This window comes from Coregonus clupeaformis, chromosome 33 (assembly GCF_020615455.1).
Source record: "Coregonus clupeaformis isolate EN_2021a chromosome 33, ASM2061545v1, whole genome shotgun sequence".
Taxonomy (NCBI): domain Eukaryota; kingdom Metazoa; phylum Chordata; class Actinopteri; order Salmoniformes; family Salmonidae; genus Coregonus; species Coregonus clupeaformis.
In genome coordinates this window covers 4,600,910-4,615,721 of record NC_059224.1, presented here as the reverse complement: position 1 = coordinate 4,615,721, position 14,812 = coordinate 4,600,910, and the positions used below count along the sequence as shown (strand labels likewise).

At 44.3% G+C, this 14,812-nt stretch overlaps 1 protein-coding gene and 1 pseudogene across 1 annotated transcript in view; one reads left to right on the top strand and one right to left on the bottom strand.

Moving 5' to 3' along the window:
• Positions 1-116: 116 nt before the first annotated feature.
• On the top strand, positions 117-5,768 carry LOC121548496 (annotated as a pseudogene).
• Positions 5,769-8,020: 2,252 nt separating this feature from the next.
• Positions 8,021-14,812, bottom strand: part of LOC121548499 (RNA-binding protein 25-like) — a 33,662-nt gene continuing 26,870 nt past the window's right edge. Inside the window, exons 14-18 of the mRNA XM_041859955.2 lie at positions 14,392-14,676; positions 9,790-10,106; positions 9,268-9,366; positions 9,122-9,169; positions 8,021-8,945 (exon numbers count right to left, since the gene is read on the bottom strand). Of these exons, the coding sequence (XP_041715889.2) occupies positions 8,853-8,945; positions 9,122-9,169; positions 9,268-9,366; positions 9,790-10,106; positions 14,392-14,676 (842 nt within the window). The 3' untranslated portion in view covers positions 8,021-8,852. The remainder of the gene's footprint in view (positions 8,946-9,121; positions 9,170-9,267; positions 9,367-9,789; positions 10,107-14,391; positions 14,677-14,812) is intronic.

The following is a 14,812-nucleotide window of genomic DNA, read 5'->3' as shown; positions in this document are numbered from 1 at the left end:
CTGGTTAGTAGTCATGTGACTGTGTTGTTACCTGCTATTGCGCTTGCGCATGTCAACCCAGGCGCTTTCTCTTCCGGGTGGAAAAATGAGTGTACCGATTAATTTGAAGTTGTAGCAATCGGGCACAATTCTCAGGCTACGTATTTGAAGAAAACAATGTAATACAGGACATTCCACCGCATTGTTCTGTAACAATACGATACAGGTGAGACGTCTACTCGAGTCACCGCGAACAAAACAGCTTTTTGCCGGGATTGTGAAGAGTTAATTGGCAAGTTAGGCGCATGTGCGAGTTAATGTAATAATGTTAATAGGTTAGCTGGGTGGCACTTTTGTGTGGTCACTGTTGACGTCTAGAGATTTGAACAAATTGAAGGGGAGGAGTTTTTTGGACATGGAGGTATGGTCAGGTAACGCTAGATTGAAATATCAGAACAAAATGTCATCTCACAGTCATGGAACTATCCTTGTAGCGTACTAAACTCCACGGTGAAGGAAGTTTATTATGAACTTGTGGAATGTAGCTCCGACGACATTGATTCGTCCAAAGTCAATTTTATTAAACCTTTTTTTTTTTTTTAATCAGGGAGGCATATTGAGACCAATGTCTCTTTTACAGATGAGCCCTGCATTACATCATTTACAGAAAATACACACAATATAAATATACTTAACAAAAATATAACGGATGAATCCCAGTTTCATGAGCAGAAATATAATATCCCAGAAATGTTCCATATGCACAAAAAGCTTATTTCAAATGTTGTACACAAATTTGTTTACATCCCTGTTAGTGAGCATTTCTCCTTTGCCAAGATAATCCATCCACTTGACAGGTGTGGCATATTAAGAAGCTGACTAAACAGCATGATCATTACACAGGTGCACCTTGTGCTGGGGACAATAAAAGGCCACTCTAAAATGTGCAGTTTTGTCACATAACCCAATGCCACAGATGTCTCAAGTTTTGAGGGAGCGTGCGATTGGACTGCAGGAATGGCCACCAGAGCTGTTGAATATTCATTTCTCTACCATAAGCCACCTCCAACGTCATTTTATAGAATTTGGCAGTACATCCAACCGGCCTCACAACTGCAGACCACGTGTAACCACTCCAGCCCAGGACCTCAACATCTGGCTTCTTCACCTGCGGGATCGTCTGAGACCAGCCACCCGGACAGCTGATAAAACTGTGGGTTTGCACAACCAAATAATTTCTGCACAAATTGTCAGAAACCGTCTCAGGGAAGTTCATCTGCGTGCTCGTCGTCCTCACCAGGATCTTGACCTGACTGCAGTTCGGCGTCGTAACCGACTTCATAGGGCAAATGCTCACATTCGATGGCCACTGGCACGCTGGAGAAGTGTGCTCTTCACAGATGAATCCCAGTTTCAGCATGTATGGCGTCGTGTGGGCGAGCGGTTTGCAGATGTCAACGTTGTGAACAGAGTGCCCCATGGTGGAGGTGGGGTTATGGTATGGGTACATATAAGCTACGGACAATGAACACAATTGCATTTTATCAATGGCAATTTGAATGCACAGAGATGGCGTGACGAGATCCTGAGGCCCATTGTCGTGCCATTCATCCGCCGCCATCACCTCATGTTTCAGCATGATGATTATGCACAGCCCCTTGTCGCAAGGATCTGGAACTGAAAATGTCCCAGTTCTTCCATGGCCTGCATACTCAGACATGTGATCTATTGAGCATGTTTGGGATGCTCTGGATTGATGTGTACGAGTTCAGTTCCCACCAATATCCAGCAACTTCGCACAGCCATTGAGGAGTGGGACAACATTCCACAGGCCACAATCAACAGCCTGATCAACTCTATGCGAAGGAGATGTCACACCAGATACTGACTGGTTTTCTGATCCACACCCCTACCTTTTTTGGTTGAGTGAATGCCAAGAGTGGGCAAAGCTTTCACCAAGGCAAAGTGTGTATACTTTTAAGAATCTTAAATATAAAATATATTTTGATTTGTTTAACACTTTTTGGTTACGACATGATTCCATGTGTGTTATTTCATAGTTTTGATGTCTTCACTATTATTCTACAATGTAGAAAATAGTAAAAATAAAGAAAAACCCTTGAATTAGTAGGTGTGTCCAAACTTTTGACTGGGACTGTACTTCCAAGACTAAAGATCAGACTGATGAGACATTTTTACACTTTTACTGAAACCAATAATTATTGTAATTATAATTAGTAAATAATGAGAATGTAGCTATTCCATGTATTGTCCTATCTGATGTGACTGTCCAACCAAATGTACATCCCATTGACCTTTTATTCAGTTGCGCTCTACTAGAGTTTCATCAAAGCCAGTTTAAAACCCATTGTAAGTCAATGGAATAGCATATCTCAACTTTTAAAATGTCTCTGGTTTCATTATATTGACCTCTATGCTATTGTTTCCCTCCCAGCAATGCCGAACCTTAGCTGTAGGTTCTACCAGCACCGGTTCCCTGAGGTGGAGGATGTTGTGATGGTGAACGTGCGCTCCATCGCCGAGATGGGCGCCTACGTCAGCCTGCTGGAGTACAACAACATTGAGGGCATGATCCTGCTGAGCGAGTTGTCGCGCCGACGTATCCGCTCCATCAACAAGCTCATTAGGATCGGTCGCAATGAGTGTGTGGTGGTCATCCGAGTGGACAAAGAGAAGGGTGAGGCGGGGTTTGAGTGGGTCTGGTCGGTGAAATAAAGATTGTGTGTTTTAGCCGAGTTTGATTGTGTCCAGTGAAAGGAAGACCACCTGCGTGTGTGTGTGTGTACACATCTTGTGTTAATTTCGGTAAGTCAAAAACATATTCTCTAATATTTGTCGATCGTCAACTCTCCGCAGGGTACATTGATTTATCAAAGAGAAGAGTTTCGCCAGAGGAGGCTATCAAATGTGAAGACAAATTCACCAAATCTAAAACCGTAAGTCAGGTTCACCGTCAGCACTCAGCCACATGCCGGAGGATGCTGTAATGTACCAACTCTATTTATCATTCCGTTCCACCGATGTCATAAACTCTCACGATTGTGTAGCCTGGTCCCAGATCAGTTTGTGCAGTATAGCCTACTCCTGGTTAGGATAAGAATGACCATAGGAGTCGGCAAGATGGCACAAACAGGGCCCCTATTCATAGCGTCTCAGAGTAGGAATGCTGATCTAGGATCAGTTTAGCCTTTTAAATCATAATGAATGGACCAGGGGGCACCTGTTCCTAGATCGGCACTCCTACTCTGAGTCGCTTTATGAAATCGGGCCTAGATCTGGGACCAGGCTAACATTTTGTGAGTATTAACCGCTTGACCAGAGGTGACATGGAGTGTAAATGTTTTATGGCGTGGCAGGTGTACAGTATTCTTCGGCATGTGGCTGACGTGCTGGAGTACACTAAGGACCAGCAGCTGGAGAGTCTGTTCACACGCACGGCCTGGGTGTTTGACGAGAAGTACAAGCGTCCGGGGTTCGGCGCCTACGACATCTTCAAACAGGCTGTCGTGATCGGGACTCTTCCTATAACCTTTTCACATGACTGAGCCAAACCAAGCTGTACTAGGCTGGTCTGGTTACACATCCACCATAGTAGCTGGAGCCGTGCTAGGAAGGACAACGTGGACAGAGAACATGGTAGCCAGCAGAGTATGGCTTTGGATCAGCCCTGGAGTGGGAATCAGACAATGAGGTTTATAATGAGACTAAGATCTGTCATTCTTAGGGTGCGTTCGTAAATTCACTTTGGCCCTCTATTTCCGATTTCAGAACACTCTCGTCTGAGTGTGCCAGAGCGCAGAATAACTGATGAATTTACGAACACTCAACACCCGTTGAATATGTCCGGTGTTGGCAAAAAGGCGTAATTAAATTGTTGCCAACAGTCAATCACCAACGCTCTGGATAACATAAAGACAGCCTAACCAGCTCTGCAAGGACGAATAAAATGGTCAGTGAGCTGTTCTCTCATTTGTGTCTGGAAGTAGCTAGCCATCTCCTCATATCATCTAGTCAGATATACATGCCCAAAGTGTTTTATATTTCCCAGAGACCCTGCCATTCTGGATGGGCTGGACCTGACAGAGGAGGAGAGGGCCGTGCTCATAGACAACATCAACAGGCGACTCACTCCACAGGCGGTCAAAATCAGAGCAGGTCAGAGACTACCGCACAATCAACATTAAGATACACTACACACACGTTACAGAGGATCAGAGGGGGAAGGCCTGTACATGGCATGGATCCTTTTTTTAAGTAAAGGAGGCCTGTACATGGCAGGATCCTGTTTTTAAGTGAAGATGAAGGCCTGTACATGGCATGGATCCTTTTTCTAAGTAAAGAAGGAGGCCTGTACATTGCAGAGATAATACTTAAGTGAACTATAAAAATATTCACAGAGGTAAAAGCAGATAAGCATATTTAGGTTGCAGGAGGACGCATACTGCAACGTGTTTCAACCAAACAGGGCTTCTTCAGGCAGCGCTCATTCCCTACCTGAGGAAGCCCTGTTGGGTCTGTATTTCCATATTTGATGTGTGTAGTTAAATGTTTAAAATAACATTTACTACACAAATATGGAAGTTGGAGTGATGTGCTACACGATTTACATTGATTTGTTCTCCAGAGTGGCATGTTGAACTCGTCTGAAGTGTTGAATTGGAAACATGGAGGCTTGACGCTGTATTTATTTTAATACATTTGAACCATCATCCTTGCAGACATTGAGGTGGCATGCTATGGGTATGAGGGCATCGACGCAGTGAAAGATGCCCTGAGGGCGGGGCTTAGCTGCTCGACAGAAGCCATGCCCATTAAGGTAGTTTGCATCAAGGAGCTCTCATAACCTATTAGGTATGGCTGCGCCCGTGTCAATCCCATAGAAGTATAATCTATTTCTATGGTCGACCCCAACTTTCTTGACGGTGTTCATTGACCGCTCAAGTGCTTTCTCCTCCTAGATTAATCTGATAGCGCCGCCACGCTACGTGATGACCACGACCACTCTGTAGCGCACCGAGGGCCTGTCGGTCCTCAACCAGGCCATGGCGGCCATCAAGGAGAGGATCGAGGAGAAGAGGGGCGTCTTTAACATCCAGATGGAGGTGAGACTGAGGATACCGTTACAGTAGATGGTTGGCTGGGAAAACGATGGAGAGATGGGTGATCTGTTTGCCAGTAGTGCGAGGGAATGCCATAGTACATGTGAAAGAGTGGCGGAAGGTGGTTTCTCTCTCTGAGGCCACTTCACATGAGGTGAATGTGTCATGTCCAACTATGTAAATAAAATACACTGAACTTTTGTACCATCTTTTCTTACTAGCACCGATTTTGCAGTTAGCGGCTATTTTAAGGTTTTTACTTGCAATTACTGATGGTTGTTTTACCGACCTTAAACACTGATTATAAGTGGCTCTGGATAAGAGCATCTGCTAAATATGGTGTAATGTTCATTATTCCCACCTCAGGCGAAGGTGGTGACGGACACCGACGAGACAGAGCTGGCCCGTCAGCTGGAAAGGCTAGAGCGGGAAAACGCTGAGGTGGATGGAGATGACGAGGACGGAGAGATAGAGGCTAAAGCAGAGGACTAGTCCGTCAGCCCTGAAAGAAGGGATGTTGGGAAGAAAACAGAGCAGGCTGGACAGACCTGCCATGGTCACACTGTCCAAAAGATGTGTAACTCTCATATTACAAAAATATCCAAAGTTAAATCTAGAATCGGCTTCCTATTTCGCAACAAAGCCTCCTTCACTCATGCTGCCAAACATGCCCTCGTAAAACTGACTATCCTACCGATCCTTGACTTCGGCGATGTCATTTACAAAATAGCCTCCAACACTCTACTCAGCAAATTGGATGTAGTCTATCACAGTGCCATCCGTTTTGTCTCCAAAGCCCCATACACTACCCACCACTGTGACCTGTACGCTCTTGTTGGCTGGTCCTCACTACATGTTCGTCAGTCAAACCCACTGGCTCCAGGCCATCTATAAATCACTGCTAGGCAAATCCCCGTTATCTTAGCTCATTGGTCACCATAGCAGCACCCACCCGTAGTCTGCGCTCCAGCAGGTATATCTCACTGGTCATTCCCAAAGCCAACACCTCCTTTGTCCGCCATTCCTTCCAGTTCTCTGCTGCCAATGACTGGAAACGAATTGCAAAAATCTCTGAAGCTGGAGACTCTTATCTCCCTCAATAACTTTAAGCATCAGTTGTCAGAGCACCTTACCGATCACTGCACCTGTACACAGCCCATCTGAAATTAGCCCACCCAACTACCTCATCCCTATATTGTTATTTATTTTGCTCTTTTGCACCCCAGTATCTCTATTTGCACATAATCTCTTGTACATCTAGCATTCCAGTGTTAATACTATTGTAATTATTTTGCACTATAGCCTATTTATTGCCTTACCTCCATAACTTGCTACATTTGCACACACTGTATATATATTTTCTGTTGTATTTTTGACTTTATGTTTTTTACCCCATATGTAACTCTGTTGTTGTTATTGCACTGCTTTGCTTTATCTTGGCCAGGTCGCAGTTGTAAATGAGAACCTGTTCTCAACTGGCTTACCTGGTTAAATAAAGGTGAAAAAAAAAAAAGGTATTCAATGGCAAATGTCCCTAACTGTCAATTTAGAGGGGTTTCTCGGAAGATGGAAACATGTATCACTAACCACTCGAGTTTAGAAATGGACAGAAGGAAATGTTTAAACGCAAACGATAAGCCAAACTACACCAGTAAGTAACCATTTTACAGTGTTGATACTGTAATCAATTATACCCATATATGCAGCAAACTGTTTACAAGCATTGGCCGTTTACTTTCTTCTTGCTGAAGAGCCCCAGTGTCTTCAGTATCCATGGCGATGTGTGTAGAGGGAAGAGGTATAGGCTGTTGTGTGTCGGTTTGGGTGACACGTGCTCTTCCAGTACTATGGACTTTGCTCGTGTAGCTCACATGACATCAATAAAGTTCTGGAAGTTTTGAGCAATGATTTTATTGTTGGTAACTATGTGGAGTTTGGTATCAATTGCTAGCCTGGGTACCAGTCTGTTTAGCGAACATTCCACTCCTTTTATTCCCTGTCATTTGTTTAGCATGAGAAGGAGTGGGATGATAACTGAACAGACTGGTACCCAGATTGTGTATTGTGTAGAATAGGGAATCACATTCACATTATATTGCATAAAATTGAACAAGCCCCTAGATTACTTTGACGGCAATCTTAAAGTGCTTCTACCATGTCTCCATTGCACACAGTGGTTCGTGATACTGTTGGGATCTATTTTCTTATAATTAGATGTGATGCCTAGCTTAAAAAGAATACATTAATCATTAAACATAATAGGTTTGTGCTGTACTGATATAGATTGTTTAACACAACAAGCTGTGATTAATGTGAGGAACCGTTAGGGGGTAGGCTGAGATAGACTTGTGACACAGACACACTGCCTCTTTGTTAAACCGCTCAAGGACATGTGTACTGCAACAATGAAGAAGAGGAAACTAAGTCTGAGGGTTGCTGACTCTCGAGACAAGTTGCAAAAAACAACTAATGCCCGGCAACAGTGAAGCACCAAGGGTCTGGGACCAGCCTGTGCGCCAACGATAGGCTGAGTAAGTTTAAACCACGCTCAGCCTCTACTCTGACAGGCCCGCTTTGAACGGGAACTATCTCTGTCAGAGTATTAAAATAATAACTTTGGGTTGGGACAGTTAGTTCTCTGTTTTGCCCTGCGAGGTGTTACAGTGAACCCGTATTTACGAAAATTGCATTTACCATTTATTCGCTTGACTAATTATATTAATAAAAAAGCTGAGAATATATTCAGTGACTTAGTGTTAAATTCTGTTCTGATACCAGATTCGAATTACGCAATTAACAATACTACACTGCCAATACTGGTAAAATAAATGGAGGCTTCCTTCCCAATGACTTCCTCTATTGGTGTATGCACTTGGCACCATCAAGACCTTTCTCTATTGACAAAACCAAGTACACAGAACTATACAAAAATTCTTTATTCAAAACAAATTTCCACTGGTACAAAAAAACAATGGCGACAATGTTTTCACAAATCACTATCCTTTCAGCTGGTCTTCCAAATGAACCTTTCCTATACAGTGTTCTGTCAGGTGGTGGTTCTTATTCCTGTGTGTTACAGTATGGAGAGAGACCAACCAATCACCAAGTCAGAAAGTAAGACCTAACGTTCAGTAGCTGGCCTATTTTCCTCCTTAAATAGCATTTTTAGAAAGTGTTATTTGTAATACAAAAACAAACCTACTCCACTTAAACAGAAGTTTCAGCAGATGCCAATGACTAATCATTTGAGCTGTTATAGAAGTTGGATGTTACTAAATATCACAAAATTAATAGAGAAATGGAGACCAGTGAGATACCTTTCAGTGAACGTCCTTCCACGGCTTGGTAGCCATGTTATCTACTTCAACCGTTAGCCCCTTATCTGCCAGCTCCATCCCAACCCTCGGGACAGCCAACTCAAGCCAAGAGACTGTAGTAAAGCCCATTGTCAAAGTGGTTGCTTGCATGCATCTTCAATAAGCACTTGTTCAAAGTCATTCAAGCACACACATAAGGCTATACAGTCAGCAGCTGCAGTAAAGAGACATGACATGTACCAGAGTCTATTGGAATAATGGGAAAACGGGAGCTCAATACTGTCTGTAGGAGAAAGCCGTTGTTGGGGTATTAGGATGAGCCCATTCTTTGATTTTAGGCTGCTCGAAATGGAGAAGTTGTCTTTTTTGGTGACTGTTAACGCTAAAGTCGGATTACTCTATTAGAAAAAGTTGGTTCAGTGCTTTCTTGGGTTACTTATTTCACCAGCCCAATCTTCTTGGCTTCCGTTTCATAGATCAGCAACCTCCACATCTTGACGATGAAGACCTCTGCTTCTTCATCCAGAACCTTGGTGTAAAGAAACAGCATTTCAATTGGATCAATTACTTTTTTAACTTTTGCTTAAATCAGACCACCAAACCGGTTCCACAAGGCTCTGTTTTAGGGCATCGATCTAAACTTGATGATCAGCGTATCAAAAATGATCAAATGGAGACCATTTTGAGAATGTTTGCGATACTCACCATGGCAACATCATCCAAGATACCCTGTGGTGTACCATGAGCCATCACCTGGGGATAAGAGGTCAAAATGAATGAATCAGAATGAACTCCTATACCAAGAACTCCCACTTCCCCCAGTAGATTGCATCACAATCAAGCTTACACACCTTTGAGCAGACAAAATCCACTAGCGTAGCCTCTTCTTCTCCAATGTACTCAATTATCTTTTTATTGATCCAGGGGCGTATGCGTCGATCCATCAGAGTCTGGGAAAGACAGACATACAGTTCTTTAGTCACTGCAACAGAGACTATCAGTATTGTAGGGAAACAACACATTATGAAAATATTTATGGTTTGTCAAAGTAGAAAAAAAGGCTATATCAGCAATTCCCTTGGACTTCAGCTTCTAGTCGTTGGATTATCTAACCAACCAGTGTTCAGTCTGCCATCTCTGGTCTCCCCACCTCTCTGCCATATCTCCTCTCTGGTTTCCCCACCACTCTGCCATATCTCCTCTCTGGTTTCCCCACCACTCTAGCCTGGTTTCCCCACCACTCTAGCCTGGTTTCCCATCTATTTATGCTCTCTTGCCAACACATTATGGAATCAGTTGGCAAGAGAGCAGAAAGACTGGAAACCAGGGTACCGCCACATCCTATCCCTCGTCCCAATCTCTTTGATCTTTACCGAGTCCACGGCGGACCAGTCCAGCGGGTAAGAGAACAACTCCGTCTTGCCCGTGGGGATCTTCTCGATCAGGCTCTTGATGTGCTTGCGCTTCTCCTCAGTGTTGGCGCCCTTGATGGCCGCCAGTCCCGAGGCACCGTCTACCACGCTCTGGAGGATTTTGTCATCGTCGCCGTAGTCCAGCGGCACCAGCTTGCGCTTGCGGGGCGCCTCGTCCGCCTCTTCGTCGTCGAATTTGTTGAAGACGCTGTCCACAGTGAGCTTCTTGCGTTTGATGGCCACATTGGGCTGGCTGGGGCTGGTAACGTTAGGGGCTCCTGTAGAGAGATATTAAGAGAAGAAAGGCTTAAAGGTCCAATGTAGCAGTTTTTATCTCATCATATCATTTCTGGGTACCTTACTGTGATTGTTTTAAATGGTAAAAAATAAACAAAAATAGCTTTTTAGCAAAGAGCAATTTCTCAAGCAAAGAGCAAACTCTCAGTGTGTCCTGAATCATAGGGGCGTATAAAAAATTATATATTGTTTTAGTAGGACTGTTGGCGTGGGGAAGGGAAAATGTAAAACTAGCCATTATTGGCAGAGTTTTGGAACTCTTTCTTATTGGTCTATTAACTAATTTACCACCTGGTGATGTCAGCAGGCAGGCCCAAAACTCAATCTCACCAAAACAGGCTGAAATTTCAGGCGGTCTTTTCAAAAAGCTCTGACACTAAAAGGGAATGATCATTTTCACAATTTCACAGTATTATTCCAACCTCAGTGTGGAAATGTATGTAAAACACAGGAAAACACATTTAACTGCACTGGGCCTTTACAGTTTAACTGAAATATGATAGTTACATTTAGTTGATTTAGACAGCAATAGTAATGGTGTCTTTTTGTAGGCACTAACTCCTTCATGGTTCGTTGGATAAAGCCTATGGGAAAATAACGTTTTTGTAGGGTTTTTGGATAAAAGCCAAAAATATGGTACGTGGTAAACACGGGCTTAGGAGATCTTATACGTTTTGTTCTATGAGAATCTTCCTTAGCTAACATCACTTTTTGAAGCATTTATGTAATTTAAAAAAGAAAGCACAAAGGTTTCATAATTCATAAAAGGTCATGTTAACTGACTGATATTCTCTCAGAACAAAACGTATAAGATCTCCTAAACCTGTGTTAACCTCAGACCTTATTTTCATCGCTTATCCAAAAACCCTATTCTTTCCCCCATTGGAATGGCTGAACAAACCAGAGGTAACTAATTTCCAGGTTTTAGGACTTAAAGCTGGCGAGCTCTATTATCTTAAAGCAGTTTGAGTGACAGCTCTCTCCAGAATCAAAGTTTGTCAAACCTGGTCCCCAGGCTATTCTGCACAGCGTATATACAGTTGAAGTCGGAAGTTTACATACACTTAGGTTGGAGTCATTAAAACTCGTTTTTCAACCACTCCAACAAATGTATTGTTAACAAACTATAGTTTTGGCAAGTCGGTTAGGACATATACTTTGTGCATGACACAAGTAATTTTTCCAACAATTGTTTACAGACAGATTATTTCACTTGTTCAGTGGGTCAGAAGTTTTCAAAAGTTTACATACACTAAGTTGCCTGTGCCTTTAAACAGCTTGGAAAATTCCAGAAAGTGATGTCATGGCTTCAGAAGCTTCTGATAGGCTAATTGACATAATTTGAGTCAATTGGAGGTGTACCTGTGGATGTATTTCAAGGCCTACCTTCAAACTCAGTGCCTCTTTGCTTGACATCATGGGAAAATCAAAAGAAATCAGCCAAGACCTCAAAAACAAAATTGTAGACCTCCACAAGTCTGGTTCATCCTTGGGAGCAATTTCCAAACGCCTGAAGGTACCACATTCATCTGTACAAACAATAGTATGCAAGTATAAACACCATGGGACCACACAGCCGTCATACCGCTCAGGAAGGAGACGCGTTCTGTCTCCTAGAGATGAACGTACTTTAGTGTGAAAAGTGCAAATCAATCCCAGAACAACAGCAAAGGACCTTGTGAAGATCCTGGAGGAAACAGGTACAAAAGTATCTATATCCACAGTAAAACGAGTCCTATATCGACATAACCTGAAAGGCCGCTCAGCAAGGAAGAAGCCACTGCTCCAAAACCGCCATAAAAACGCCAGACTACGGTTTGCAACTGCACATGGGGACAAAGATCGTACTTTTTGGAGAAATGTCCTCTGGTCTGATGAAACAAAAATAGAACTGTTTGGCCATAATGACCATCGTTATGTTTGGAGGAAAAAGGGGGATGCTTGCAAGCCGAAGAACACCATCCCAACCGTGAGGCACGGGTGTGGTAGCATCATGCTGTGGGGGTGCTTTGCTGCAGGAGGGACTGGTGCACTTCACAAAATAGATGGCATCATGAGGAAGGAAAATAATGTGGATATATTGAAGCAACATCTCAAGACATCAGTCAGGAAGATAAAGCTTTGTCGCAAATGGTTCTTCCAAATGGACAATGACCCCAAGCATACTTCCATAGTTGTGGAAAAATGGCTTAAGGACAACAAAGTCAAGGTATTGGAGTGCCCATCACAAAGCCCTGACCTCAATCCTATAGAAAATGTGTGGGCAGAACTGAAAAAGTGTGTGCGAGCAAGGAGGCCTACAAACCTGACTCAGTTACACCAGCTCTGTCAGGAGGAATGGGCCAAAATTCGCCCAACTTATTGTGGAAAGCTTGTGGAAGGCTACCTGCAATGTTTGACCCAAGTTAAACAATTTAAAAGGCAATGCTACCAAATACTAATTGAGTGTATGTAAACTTCTGACCCACTGGGAATGTGATGAAAGAAATAAAAGCTGAAATAAATCACTTTACTATTATTCTGACATTTCACGTTCTTAAAATAAAGTGGTGATCCTAACTGACCTAAGACAGGGACTTTTTACTAGGATTAAATGTCAGGAATTGTGAAAAACAGAGTTTAAATGTATTTGGCTAAGGTGTATATAAACTTCCGACTTCAACTGTAAGCCTGGGATATCAACGATTTAAAGTTGCCCTTAGTGGGCGTGACCATAGAATTCTATGGGATTGACCTACTAAAGTACACTACATGGCCAAAAGTGCAGTATGTGGAAACCCCTTCAAATTAGTGCATTCAGCTATTTCAGCCACACCCGTTGCTGACAGGAGTATAAAATCGAGCACACAACCATTGGCAGTAGAATGGCCCGTACTGAGCTCAGTGACTTTCAACATGGCACCGTCATAGGATGCCACCTTTCCAACAAGTCAGTTCGTCAAATTTCTGCCCTGCTAGAGCTGCCCCGGTCAACTGTAAGTGCTGTTATTGTGAAGTGGAAACGTCTAGGAGCAACAACGGCTCAGCCGCGAAGTGGTAGGCCACACAAGCTCACAAAACGGGACCACCGAGTGCTGAAGCGCGTAAAAATCGTCTGTCCTCGGTTGTAACACTCACTAGAGACTGCCTCTAGAAGCAACATCAGCACAAGAACTGTTCGTCGGGAGCTTCATGAAATAGGTTTCCATGGCCGAGCAGCCGCACATTAAGCCTAAGCTCACCATGCGCAATGCCAAGCGTCGGCTGGAGTGGTGTAAAGCTCGCCGCCATTGGACTATGGAGCAGTGGAAACGCGTTCTCTGGAGTGATGAATCACGCTTCACCATCTGCCAGTCCGGCGGATGCCAGAAGAACGCTACCTGCCCCAATGCATAGTGCCAACTGTAAAGTTTAGTGGAGGAGGACTAATGGTCTGGGGCTGTTTTTCATGGTTCGGGCAAGGCCCCTTAGTTCCAGTGAAGGGAAATCTTAACGCTACAGCATAAAATTACATTTTAGACCAGGGGTAATCAACTCTTCCCCTACGAGGTCCAGAGCCTGCTGGTTTTCTGTTCTACCTGATAATTAATTGCACACCCCTGGTGTCCCAGGTCTAAATCATTGATCAGAGGAGAACAATGAAAACATCCAGTGGAACTGGCTTTGAGGTCCAGAGTCGAGTTTGAGGGTTATAGTTGATTCTGTGCTTCCAACTTTGTGGCAACAGTTTGGGGAAGGCCCTTTCCTGTTCCTGCATGACAATGCCCCCGTGCACAAAGCGAGGTCCATACAGAAATGGTTTGTCGAGACTGTTGTGGAAGAACTTGACTGCCCTGCACAGGGCCCTGACCTCAACCCCTTCTAACACCTTTAGGATGAATTGGAACGCCACCTGCGAGCCAGGCCTAATTGCCCAACATCAGTGCCCCGACCTCACTAATGCTCTTGCGGCTGAATGGAAGCAAGTTTGTCAGGCCACAGCCAAAGACATCTGTTGTGCAGATCTAGCTATGTGCCTCAATCTAAAATGAATGGTAAAGATAGACACAGCACAGTCTTATTCCTGATTTGATACCCATCTTTCATATTCATTAGGGATTGAGGCACATAATTGGATCTAGACAACAGATATCATACATATCCTGGTAGTTTGTATCCTGGTAGTTGGTTAGCATTATAGTAGGTGTATAGTTAGATCTCCAGATTATTCTGGACCAAGCTTCTCCCTCCCGTCCCACAGACAGAACTCACACATTTTGAGACTGAGGCCGATCAGACAGAACTCACCCAGTTTGAGACTGAGGCCGACCTTGGGGCGGAACTCTTCCTGGGGCAGGGCCTCGTGAGGGGGCAGGGCCTCGTGAGGGGGCGGGGCCCCGTGAGGGGGAGAGTTCTCGTGAGGGATGATGATACCGCATGGTGACTCGTCCCCGGGCGTGTTGGGGGTGGCACCCCCGCTGGCCGACGACACAGAGGGGGCCGCCGTGATTGGCCGCAGCGTGGGCTTCAGGCAGGGCTTGGAGCCTGATTGGTCGTTGTCGTCAAACTCCTCCCCCTCTTCCACATCGTCATCTGAGTGTGGTTGGTGATGGTGCTCCCCTCTGTCTCTCTCTCTTTCCCGGTCCCCTCTCTCTCTTTCCCGGTCCCCTCTCTCCCCTTCCCGGTCCCCTCTCTCCCCTTCCCGGTCCCCTCTCTCTCTATCCCGGTC